Source organism: Calliphora vicina, chromosome 4, assembly GCF_958450345.1.
Source record: "Calliphora vicina chromosome 4, idCalVici1.1, whole genome shotgun sequence".
In the NCBI taxonomy this organism is placed as follows: Eukaryota; Metazoa; Arthropoda; class Insecta; order Diptera; family Calliphoridae; genus Calliphora; species Calliphora vicina.
Window position 1 is genome coordinate 100,587,882 of NC_088783.1, and position 13,054 is coordinate 100,600,935.

Consider the following 13,054-nt stretch of genomic DNA (forward strand, 5'->3'; position numbering starts at 1 on the left):
CAGAGTACTATTATTTTAGGACATTTTTTGCTAGAAAAACAATAAAAACCATTGTGATATATTAGGACATTATGACAATATGACATGATAAGACACCTTGTGAATTGGCCAAATATGTATGTATGTTATCACAAAATTTAGCATAAGTCTTTAATCTTTAAATCAATGTCTAAACAACATAGTTATGATTTTTTGAACTTATAACTTTAAGAATATTGTTATTTCACAAAATTTCATTAAAGTACTAAACGAAGTGATCTAGAAAAACTATAAGTATTTCCGAACTCTACGGACTTCAAAAAAATGCAATCGATTTAAGTGTAGAATAGTGTTATTATTTGACTCGAAAATTCGGCCTCAATATCTACAAACTTTTGTCGTAGATAATGGTATAATTAGTAGAGTCCATTGGACTCCGTTCCGATAAAACTATAATATTGTTGGATCTCGTACTCGTACTATTGGAATATTACTGGATCCAATCTGTGGCATTGATATATATACATATGTATCTAATAAGCTTACTAAGTTTCAGATACATTCGATTTTTCATCCAATATGTATCTGTATATACTCACAAATATAGAGACTATAAATTGGTAGTAAATAATATTGAATCTTTACTACGGAAATACTGTATGATATTCAAAATATTATAGTCAAATATAACATTCTTACCTAATTTTATAATGTCTGTATAGTAGACTGATCAGTTTTTAATTCGTTGGCCAATTCAGTTTGTTTAATGGAACATGAGAATTAATGTTCCATTCGGGAAAATTAACTTCAAATGGGTTTAAATTAGAGTGTCCAAAAAAACCGCCAAATTTAAAAAACTGGTTTCCGGTTTAACCGAAAAAGTATCAACCTAACCCCCAGTAACACGAAGTCTGGTTATGTTTTAACTAACAGTATACTGACAGTTTTCATACAAAAATAATTTTAACCGACAGTATAACTATTAGTTAAGGCATAACCAGACTTCGTGTTAATGGGGGTAACTATGAAAGAAATATTAAAGTTAATTTTTGTTAAAGTCGACTTTATTTTAAAATAGAACTTTTGTTTTTATTTGAAAAAAGCATCAAAACTTTTTCCAACATATACATTCAAATAATTGAAAATATTTTCCAATGAATGTAAATAAAAGCAAGTAAGGCTGTGCAGAATCTTATATACCCGTCACCAAATTATACTTCAAAATAAAAATTTTAAATATTTTTAGGTACAATATTTATTTTTTTTTCCAAAGTTTTTTTTTAATTTTTTGGAAATTAAATTTTTATTTTTTAAATTTTAAATATTTTTTTTTTTTCGGGTTAAAAATATTTTTTCCAATTTTGACCCATTGTAGGTCCAACATACTATGGTCTTATATACGTCGTTGAAAAGGTCTTTGAAATATCTATCATTAGATATCCATATTGTCTATATGGTTGACTTATGGTGTTTTCTTTTCTGACACAAAATGTTGCCTTACAAAGATGAAAAAACCGGTTGACCGGTTTTCGGTTTTGGATGCTCTAATATGTATTTAAAAACTGACAAACACAATTATTTTTATATTTTTTTTGTTTTATTTACATATTTTTGGATACATGAAAAACATGGAAGCAACAGAATTGCCCAACGTATTAAAAACTGAACAGTCCACTATACATACAGGTAAGTGGAAGTCCATTAACTACCCACAAATAGATATCTGCTAATAATTTAACCCAATTAGGCGGAACCACATATAAAACCGTTGAATATTTTATTATATTTCTATCGTACTTACTTTTTATACTCACATTTCCCATTGCGATAATATTTTGCCTAAAAACCGCAACAGTTTTCGAACGCATTATTGTCTTTAGATTGGGTAAAATAAGGTAAATTATTATCAATCTGAGTATCTGAGTATGTTTCTCTCGAGACTGAAAACTAATTTCAGACAAGGTGATGTTATGGGGCCGGGTTTAGTATTTATGCTACCCTGTATAGATGAATATGTTAAAGTCGATTTACGTACCCGGTCTTTTGATGTTAATCCCCAAGAAATTATTACAAAAGATTCTGTTTCAATACAAGTGGATGCAGTCGTCTATTATAGCATACGAAATCCTTTAGATTCGGTTGTAAATATCTCAAATGTTCGCGTATCTACCAAATTATTAGCACAAGCCACTCTCCGTACTGTTGTGGGTACAAAAGACTTGATGGAGCTATTAACTTCGAAGGAGGCATTGTCAAAAACTGTGGAACAAATTTTGGATGCAGCCACCGAAAAATGGGGTGTTAAGGTGGAACGTATTGAAATGTCAGTTGATATGAGATAATTCGTAATTCATATAAGATAATTTTTTTATCTGAAAACAGAAAGCAAATTCATCTGCCAAAAAACATGCAAAGAGCTATGGCTGCCGAACAAGAGGCCGAACGTGAAGCACAAGCAAAGTTAACCGCTGCTCATGGTGAACTGGATGCCTCGATCAATTTGAAAGCGGCTTCGGATATTATGAAATCTAATCCAATTTCTCTTCAAGTAACTTTTTACTTTATCTAATTTAATTAAATTGTTAAGGTTTTGTAATTTTGCCAACAGCTTCGCTATTTGCAAACATTAAATTCAATATCGGCTGAAAATAATCATACTGTTATATTTCCATTTCCTATGGAAGTAATGAGAAAAATTATGACGCATTTACGTGGTAAACTTGTTACAGGAAGTGGAGCTGGAGGTAAGTTGGAGCTGAAAGAATTCTGTTAAATCATATAAAGAATATTCATCCAAATTCCAATAATATTTTATAATCTTCTAGAAAATTGCTGCAATGATCCGCAATGTTGTTTGCCTGCAACTAAAATCAACAAAAAACTTCAAACAAAAATAGAGCAATTCGATGGTGGAGTTTAAAAATTTATTTATTTAATCGTATCAAATAATATTTTAAGTTTATCAAAATTTACATATTTAATAACTCCTTAAGAATTTCCTTATAAATTTCTATGCCATGCAAGTAAACATCCGCCTTCAGATATTCATCGTGATCATGCATCAATGTTGGAGTATTGTTCATGGGAGAGAAGCCAAGGGAAGGTATACCAATATCACGCAAAAACTGACTATCAGTGCCACCCGTGAAAACATGAGCTTCCAAAACTAGATTCCTACAAAAAAATAATAAAAATTTTGCAATAAAAAACGTTTTAAAAATATTTCAGTTTTATACTTACATTTTATTGAACACTTTTTGCATGCCACACCAATATGGATTGGTTTGATCAACTTTTGTAGGTGGAGCCGTATCACATCTAAAAATCCATTCCCATTCTATATCACCACCTGCTTCACAGCACCATTTTTGCAACAGTTTTTCGAATTTCTTGAGATCCTCATCAACAGCAATGCGCATATCAAAACACGCTTCCAATTGCGAAGGTACAACATTCGACTGTACGCCCCCTTTGATTATAGTCAGGTTAATGCTAGTCACATCACCCATTTTTAATGTGGGATCGGCTTCCATACGTTTGACCTCTGCCGATCGAAAAGTTGCAACTTTATTTAAAAAGTGTACAAGTTTTTCACCTGCTGTATTTTTTAAAAACAACGATCCATGACCAGCAGATCCATTAAATATAAAATTAATTTCTGTAAAGAAACAAGTAAGAGAACTATATTCGACTGTGCCGAATCTTATATACCCTTCACCAAATTATACTTCAAAATAAAAATTTTAAATATTTGTAGGTAAACAAAATTTATTTTTTTTTCCAAAGTTGTTTTTTTAATTTTTTGGAAAAAAAGTTTTTTCGAATTGTTTTTTTAAATTAATTTTTTTTCCGTTTTTGACCCATTGTAGGTCCAACTTACTGTCGTCTTATATACGTCGTTGCAAAGGTCTTTTGAAATATCTATCATTAGATATCCATAGTGTCTATATTAATGACTTAAGGCAGGGTCACACATGGCAAATATTTGACGAAAAACACGTAACCACTACATAAAATATATTTGAATCCATTTATTTATTTCAAAAACGTATTTTACTTAGGATGATTCAAAACAAAACAATTAGTTTTATTTTTGTTGATGCTGTTTGATCATACAAAACACTTGTAAGAGTAAACACGTCAAACAAATTTGTGCAAAAAAAAGTGGTTACGCTTTTTTGAGTATATATTTGCCATATGTGACCCTACCTTTAGTAATTATATAGGTCAAAAATCGAGGTTGTCCTGGTTTTTTCCTTATATCTCAGCCATTTGAGGACCGATTTTCTCGATTTTATAGCAACCGAGCCGGAAGAATTCCGGAGATATTGATGTATGAATTGTGTATGTAAGTTATTTGGGGACTTCGGAAAGTTGATTTCAACAGACAGACGGACATGGCATAATCGACTCCGTTATCTATAAGGATCCAGAATATATATACTTTATAGGGTTGGAAAATTATATTGGGAAAATTACAAACGGAATGACAAAACTTTATATACCCTTCTCTGTGGTCAAAATTTGGTGAAATTCTACTTCCACAAAGTAGGTCAAAAGATCAATTGAAATATTACTTTTGTTCTAGATGGCTACTAACACAAACATTTTAAACTCAATTATTTCGGGTTGTCATAGAATCCAATCATTGTCGGAATCGGTTTTGAAAACGACAGAAAAGGTACATTTGACTTATAAAATCCAATGTAATTTGTTGTTTAATCGATAAAGATAGATAATAAAACTGATAACTTTCGATTTCACGAGATCAATGTACTTTATATGACCGATTCTGACAATGATTGGATTCTATGACAACCCCGATTGCTTTATTAAGGGGACGAATATAAACATCAACAAACGTCATTACGAATGAAATAAAGTAGAAAACATAGAACTGAACCTTAAGAATGTAATCGATTGGTGGGAACTCATCTACTCGTACATTATGATTCCTCAATTCAAAAACACTCCACTACTTACACAGCCATAACTTTACTTTCACCAAAGGCATGAATTGATCGACTTTAACATTCCAAATATCATGCTAACAGACATTCCATAGACTGTATTTTACCAAACAACTGAAAATACATATTTGAAATCTGCATTTACCATTCTATACTACAGAAAAAGTACACAAATAGACCTAATTTGACATTTTCAGATATTTCAGAGTTATATTACAATAAAACACGTAGACAGACCATGGAACGCTATACTCCTCAGGAACGTCGAATACTCGTGACTATGTTTTACATAATAATTCTTCAATTTGCGACGATCCATTATATCCACTCCATGGGACCTACAAATGCTCCAGGGCATGTACAATTCGACATGAACAATTTTTAAACACGTGCCATTTTTTGGTTTCCCAAAAAATAGCACATGCTTGCGTTTACTGATTTTGCGAAATTATTTCGCAAATATTTCATTCGAAATATTTTATATGTAGTTTGACAGCATTTCGGACGAAATTTTGAACTTAGCTTACGTTATAAAATCCATAATATTAGAGTATTCTTGGCAATTGTTCAATCAATCAAAAACTCGATTTTGAATTTTTGTGTAGTTACGTCCGCTTTTTATTTAACGCGATTTTTAGGTCCCAATTTCTTTTTTGTTAAGTGACTGATGTATTGTTTTACGCGAAATAAAAAGTCATTGGCCCCACAAAAGCCTACCTGTATAATGAATTTGTAGTTTTTGAAAAGCTTAATTCACAACAAATATTTTAAATGAAAAAAAATTTATGTTTTTTGATACCGAGGGGACCAGGTCCATTCAAAAAATGCCTATTTTTTATGTAAAATTCAACTTTAGGGCAAAAATTCTCAAATCGCATAGTCGATATCAAAATATAGAAATCTATTTTAGATGGCCCAATATGTTCTAAACTATTTTGTATAGGGTTCCGATAACCCCGCCCCTGATGGAAATTATAGCAAAAAAACAAAAATATCCCATTCCAAGTTATAGGCATTTCAAAATTAAAATTTTAAAATTTCATCCGCTTTTTAAAAAAATATAGGGCGTACCTTTTTTTTTAGTTACAAAGCTAAATTAAAAAAAAAAATAATATACAAAAGATTTCAGAGCAATATCAATTATGAATCCAAAAATAAACGATTTTCAATTTAAAAATTAAAAAAAATGGAACATTACACTCTGATTATTTTACACTTTTAAAGAACAAAAACAAGAAAAAAATTGTATTTTTTGTGGAATTTTTGCGAAAAGGTGACTTATAAGAATTATATGTTTTTCTGTAAAGTATCTTTTCGGAGAACATTTTGGTATAAAAAAATGTTCTATTTTTCGAATATATCGGCTTACACCCTTCGGAAATTGATCTATTTTTTATCAAAAGGAAATGTGGATCCTATAGGCAAAATTGAAAAAAAATACAATTTTTGGAAATTTCGCTCCAATTTTTAGGAATTGCGGGATTCCCTTTGACCTTTTGACAAGTTATTTTACACCTTGTTATTTAGAATGACATACAATTTAAAAAACGTTGAATATTTCTTTGAGTTTTGTAAATAAATAACGATTTTATTACATGTTACATATTTATTGAGTTTCTAAAATTAAAATTTGTATCAAAATTGTAATAGGATTGCAAATATTAGACCAAATTTGATCCACATTTATTCCGAACTAATCTTTTTAGTTTGGATAAGTTAATTTTTGGTCTTACATACAATTCAAGTCAATATCTCAATTAGATTCAAAAATACGCCACTTTTAAAACTCAGCCTTTCAAAAATATTGCATTTGTAGAGCCCATTTTAATAACTTAAACTCGAATACGTCAAATTTTATTCTAATCGGACCAGCCGTTTAGAAATGTCAGATTTATTTCCAAATTTTTTTTTAAATTTGTACTTAAAAATTCTGAAGTACAATTACACCATTTCCAATTATATTTCAGAATTTTCTAATTGAATTTCAGATATTTTCAAATATATGTATTTCAGAATTTTCTAATTGAATATCAGAAACTTCCATTTGTATTTCAGAAATGTCCAATTGTATTTCAGAATTTTATAATTGAATTTCAGAATTTTGTAAATTTCTGAAATACATTTAGAAAATTCTGAAATAGCATTAGAAGTTTCTGAAATATACATGGAAAATTCTGAAATATAATTGGAATATTCTGAAATTCAAATAGAAAATTCTCACTTTCTCATTTTGTCGCCATATTAACTATCTGACGTTTGTTGGAATTATGAAAAATCATGTTACCATAGGTTTTATATAAATCCAGTTTTTTGTTTTTATTTTATGTATTTTTATTTGAAACAATAACACAAATCAAAAATTATGAAAACGTTAAAATTGTTCATTTATATTTAAAACAATTGTTTTTCAATGTCATCAAGAACAACATAAAATTTAAGCTAATAATATCCCGTAATATTGAACTCCGAAATTAAATTCTGTGAGAACATAATCAGTGAGCGTACACAAGAAAGCCGAAGAAACTTTTAATTTCCTACATTTATTTCCGAAATATCAAAATGAGTTTAATAATTCCACATACCAATCCTCAATGGACGCTACATATAATGTAGCCGGTGAATCTTGATATCTGTTTCCGACGTCTCAAGAATGTCTTATATTTAATATGTTGTGTTTCGCCTTCACCCATATAAACCGTTACGCCAAAATCCATCAATGAAAATTTCCAAGACTTAGCAAACTATTCTTGAAGGTTGTGCCAAGAGTAATTTTGAAAACCAATCCGCTTAATCATCATCATCTTGGAAATCTTTGTTTTACATAATAAGAAATTTTATATTGGCAAATAAAGCAAAATGTGTATCTTATATAATTTTCCTATATATGTATGTATGTATATCGTGGTTCTTGAAGACATTCAATGGTACAAGGTTTTGAACATGTATCGCTAGAATTTCTGCTTCTAGTATTTTTACAAGCATTTTACAACGAAAGAACTATGTTACAACGAAAAAACTATGTATTTTATGTTTATTATATAATTTCCACATTCAAAATAATAATCTCCAAGAAATAGTTTCCCTATTTCGATATCTGGCAACGATTTTCTTTCTTGTTTACAAAAATCAAATTTCAAATAATTTCGATATACTTCAAAAATATTTTTGTGAGAGAGAAGTGGAGCAACCTTGTATAGTTAAATCATGGAAAATTCTGATATACATATAATTGGAAATTTCTGTTTGAATTTTTTTTCTAGTTTCTGCTCTTTTTTATATGTACTAATTTTTTATACTAATACACTCTCACCACTTAGGTTTTTGACAACTGAGTTAGGTCTTTAAAGGCAGAGTTTTCGTATTTTCTACGTATTTACAGGCGACAATACTGAGTATTGATATTTGTGAAAAACTCAAGTATGATAGTACAATTTCATCGACTAATCAAAAATTGTGTTAGATATTCTAAAAATACAACTGATTTTCTGATTTACGTCAGTATTCAAAAGTTCAAATTTGTAATATTTGCTAGAATAGTGTTTTTATTAGTTTCAATATTTATACTCACGCCATATACTCCTCTCCGCATAGTGTGCTACAAATTTCTCATCATCTGTGGCCGAACCTTCATCCAAAGCAAATCCTACATTCAAATCACGAAAATCTTTGGTTTTACTAAATGTTTGCATGCCATATTCTCCACCAATCTCCTCATCTGGTACAAACATTACATGGAGAGTACGTTTAATTTGAATGTTTGATTTCTTTAGTGAACGTATAGCTGCAAAATATTGCATGCCAATACATTTACAATCCTGAGAACCTCTGGCAAAAATTCTACCCTCGACATCGATGTCAGCTCCAAATGGAGAATGGGTCCATTTGTCTACGAAAACGGGTACTACATCCATGTGAGAATTTACTAATATCGTTGGCAATTCTGGATTAGCACCTATCCAGGAGGCAATAAATAGGGGAGTTTTTAAATTGCCACCAACATGATGAATTTTATATGGCAATTGCAAAGATTCAGCTTGTTTGATTAGAAATTTGATGCATGGTTCTGTAAGGATTAAATACTTTTTATAAATAAATTTAAACAAATTTTGATAATTTTTTACTTTCCTTTTAACAAATACTAAATTAATTATACAGGTTTTAATTATCAAAATATTTGAACAATATTAACGTACATTTAGATCAAACGCATCTTATAGAAATTTATTATTCTAATTATGAATTGCTTTATTGTTTATATTTTAGCATACATAGTCAAGTGCATAAAAGAATACAAATTAAATAAAGATAATGTAGTATTTACACAAAAAATTAAAATGTAGATAAAACAAAAATTATGATTACTCCTCACCGTAATCCACGTTCGGGTGAACACTAGGAATTCTTAAATATTCCTGAAATAGTTTAATTTCTTCATTATCTTTCCAAGAGTCCATTTTCTTATGCAGTAAACAAATCACAAACGAATGCACTATTCTGGAAGTTTTTTTTGTATTTATATATCAACTTTGTAGAGTAGACTAAAATTAAACTTCTTATCATGAGCTATTTAAACATTTCTCTGGAGACAGCGAATTATGAAGAGAAAAGAGCAAGCTCTATATGATAGAAAAATTGTATTTACAAATGTATAATTCTACTTGTATGTATTGCATATACAGTAAACGAAATTTATATAGTTGCAGTCATAGAGAAAATATACATACATAGAGTGGAAACTAGAAAAAACTCAAACAAACAAATTACTCAAAAAGTTACACATACGAGTATTGATTTTGTTTTCACATAGTTTTTTTTTACTAATACATTCTCAATCCCGCAATTCCTAAAAAAGTATTGAAAAATTCCAAAAATGGGATATTTTCATTTTTTTGCTATAATATCGGAACCCTATACAAAATAGTTTAGAACATATTGGGCCATCTAAAATAGATTACTATATTTTGATATCGACTATGAGATTTGAGAATTTTTGCCCTAAAATTGAATTTTACATACAAAATAGGCGTTTTTTGAATGGACCTGATCCCCTCGTTATCAAAAATGATCAATTTTTTTTTTCATTTAAAATATTTGATGTAAAGTTAGTTTTTCAAAAAGAACAAATTAATTATACATCCTCTTAGAAATTTTTTTAGATAACTTAAAAAGAATAAAAGTACTTTTATCCCAAAAAAATTGCCTTTTTTTAAATTCAAATGCATGTAACTTTGGACCGAGTCATGATTTTTAAACAATTCTTTCTTTATTTGATATACACATTTGTTGTTAAACCTATAAAAGAAAAATGGAGAAAATCGGGAAATTTTTGGAACCGCGATCATCAAAAAACTGGAGTAGGGTGGGTAAAAATGATGAAAATTTAATTTTCAAATGCGAATATCTCCTAAGCTATAAGAGATAATTGATGAGGTTTTATGTAGAGCTCGACGAGAAGATTTCATATACGTAATTTTTTTGAAATCGGAACACAAACGAAGAAATAGAATCATTTTTAAAATTGAACATACCCGAGGTGCCCTACTTTGGGGACCCCTGGCCCCGCTCCTGGTGCGACCATGAGGTCCAAGTTCAAAACTTAAACTCGACAACACTTCCTCTTTGCGCATGTGAAATTTCATTCAAATTGGATTAAGCGTTTAGAAGTTACAGATTTATTTCCCTCTTTTTTTTTCTCATACCACTGTGCGCCCCCTTAAAGTCGCATTCAAATATCCAAGATCTGAACGCTTATTTGGTGTTTACTACCTTTTTTTCTCGATTTTAAATAGCAAACGAGTCGGAAGAATTACGGAGATATTGATGTATGAATCGTGTATGTTATGTTATTTGGGAGCTTTGGAAAGTTGATTTCAACAGACAGACGGTTGGACGGACAGACGGACATGGCTTAATCGTTATTTTCGGTCTCTGGTTTGAAAACTATATTCCTAAAAGTGTTCAACTATTATTGTCTATTTTTACAATCTTATTCCTATTCAAAAAACCAATACAATTTAAAAAGTTTGTAATTTAATGTTTAAAAAATGTAAACTTGATAAGAATTTAAATTGACTTCACCAATGAACAGATAACGTTAAGGGTAAAATTGTGGTTTGTAATTATATAAATACATATGTATATTTTTACCACAATAAAGTAAATAATAATAATACAACAATTATTTGCTAAAAAGTTTTATAAATTCAATAACTCCTTTAAAATTTGACTATAGATTTCAATGCCACGTAAATAAATGTCAGCTTTAATATTCTCATCATGATCGTGAATCAGTTTTGGCGTATTATTCATGGGAGAGAAGCCAATTGAGGGTACTCCAAGTTCACGCAAAAACTGAATATCAGTACCGCCCATACAAACATGAGCTTCCAATACTAGATTCCTGCAATATAATAAGTAATAACAATCATTAAAAACTAAATTTAATTATACAAAAATGCTTAAAGAATTTCTTACATTTTATTAAAAGTATGTTGAATAGCAACCCAAAACGGATTGGTTTGGTCAACTTTCGTGGGTGGAGCCGTATCACATCTAAAAATCCATTCCCATTCAATGTCACCACCAACTTCAGCGCACCATTTTTGCAAAAGTTGTTCAAATTCCTTGAGATCTACATCAACCGCAATGCGGATATCGAAACAGGCCTCCAATTGGTTAGGTATAATATTGGGTAGAACGCCTCCTTTCAACATGGTCAAGTTTATACTTGTCACATCACCCCCTTTCAAGTCTGAATTTGTTTTCAAACGTTTCGTTTCGGCTGAGCGAAATGATATAATTTTATTTAGGAAATTAGCTAATTTTTCACCAGACGTATTATCCATCAAAATTGAACCATGTCCGGCAGGTCCATTGAATTTAAAATTAATTTCTGTATATAATAAGAGTATAAGTAAACATTTTAATGGTATTGCTATTCAAATCAATAGGTTCAAATCTAAGACTTACGCCATATGCTTCTTTCCGCATAATATGCGACAAATTCGTCATTATCTGCTGCTGAGCCTTCATCCAAAGCGAATCCAACATTTAAATCGCGAAAATCTTTACTTCTACTGAATTTGTACATGCCATATTCTCCACTAGTCTCTTCGTCTGGCACAAAGAGAACGTGGAGGGTTCGTTTGATTTGAATATTTGATTTCTTTAGAGAACGTATGGCGGCAAAATATTGCATACCAACACATTTACAATCCTGAGCACCTCTGGCAAATATTCTTCCCTCAGCATCAATGTCCGCAGCAAATGGAGGATGTGTCCATTTGTCTTCAAAGACAGGCACTACATCCATGTGAGAATTTACTAAAATCGATGGTAATTCTGGATTACTACCGATCCAGGAGGCAATAAATATGGGCGTTTTTAAGCTCTCATCAAAGTGAATGATTTTATAGGGCAGTTGTAAGGATTCAGCTTGTCTGCTAAGAAACTTGATGCATGGTTCTTTAACAGTTGAATAGTTAATTGAATATATATTAAAAATATGACTATTATTTATTTCTATTACTCTTCCATACCATAATCTATATTTGGATGAACACTAGGAATTCTTAAATATTCCTGAAACAATTTTATTTCTTCATTATTTTTCAAATTCTCCATTTTATTTCCTAGTTAGAAGTTTTTTTCTTTTATAACTTTTAGATTGACTTGGTAATATAAACTGAAACATTTAGCTATTTATCATGGACTATTTATGTAATTGTTGAAAAGGGAAAAGAATATTTGTAATAGATTAATTTTATTCGTGTACAACGTACGAAGAATCATTCATATGAATGTTGAATGTAATCAAAATAAAAGCCACATTCGCATAATCGTAACATAAATGTATTGTAAAGTTCTGTTAAACTTAGTAAAATGGAAAATAACATTAATAAGAAAACGCTTTCGAAATACAATTATCAGATTTACAACCGACCACATTTTTTAAAGCTAAACAATTGAAAAATTAGCAGTCCTATTAAAAAAAAAATTCCTCGGGAAATTTTCCTCTTTTCCCATTCTTTTTATTATGATTTAAAATTTCCGTAGGATTTTTCCACTTTTTCATAACTCTAAAAAGGGAAAAAATTCGCCGGGAT

The 13,054-nt window shown here is 30.0% G+C and overlaps 3 protein-coding genes across 3 annotated transcripts; 1 reads left to right on the forward strand and 2 right to left on the reverse strand.

The window, feature by feature from the left end:
* Positions 1–1,570: 1,570 nt before the first annotated feature.
* LOC135956779 (band 7 protein AGAP004871-like) lies at positions 1,571–2,946 on the forward strand. Its single transcript, XM_065507351.1, has 6 exons — positions 1,571–1,665; positions 1,727–1,874; positions 1,937–2,302; positions 2,362–2,527; positions 2,588–2,723; positions 2,805–2,946. Exons 1-6 carry the CDS (start codon positions 1,599–1,601, stop codon positions 2,897–2,899), a joined length of 978 nt encoding a protein of 325 aa, XP_065363423.1. The 5' UTR covers positions 1,571–1,598; the 3' UTR covers positions 2,900–2,946.
* Positions 2,921–9,448, reverse strand: LOC135956778 (aminoacylase-1-like). Its single transcript, XM_065507350.1, has 4 exons — positions 9,319–9,448; positions 8,518–9,012; positions 3,220–3,637; positions 2,921–3,153 (listed from the first exon to the last, which is right to left on the reverse strand). The coding sequence occupies exons 1-4, from the start codon at positions 9,401–9,403 to the stop codon at positions 2,949–2,951; spliced, it is 1,203 nt and encodes a 400-aa protein (XP_065363422.1). The 5' UTR covers positions 9,404–9,448; the 3' UTR covers positions 2,921–2,948.
* Positions 9,449–11,144: 1,696 nt separating this feature from the next.
* LOC135958610 (aminoacylase-1-like) lies at positions 11,145–12,572 on the reverse strand. The gene is made up of 4 exons (XM_065509506.1): positions 12,488–12,572; positions 11,919–12,413; positions 11,424–11,841; positions 11,145–11,349 (listed from the first exon to the last, which is right to left on the reverse strand). The coding sequence occupies exons 1-4, from the start codon at positions 12,570–12,572 to the stop codon at positions 11,145–11,147; spliced, it is 1,203 nt and encodes a 400-aa protein (XP_065365578.1).
* Positions 12,573–13,054: the final 482 nt, after the last annotated feature.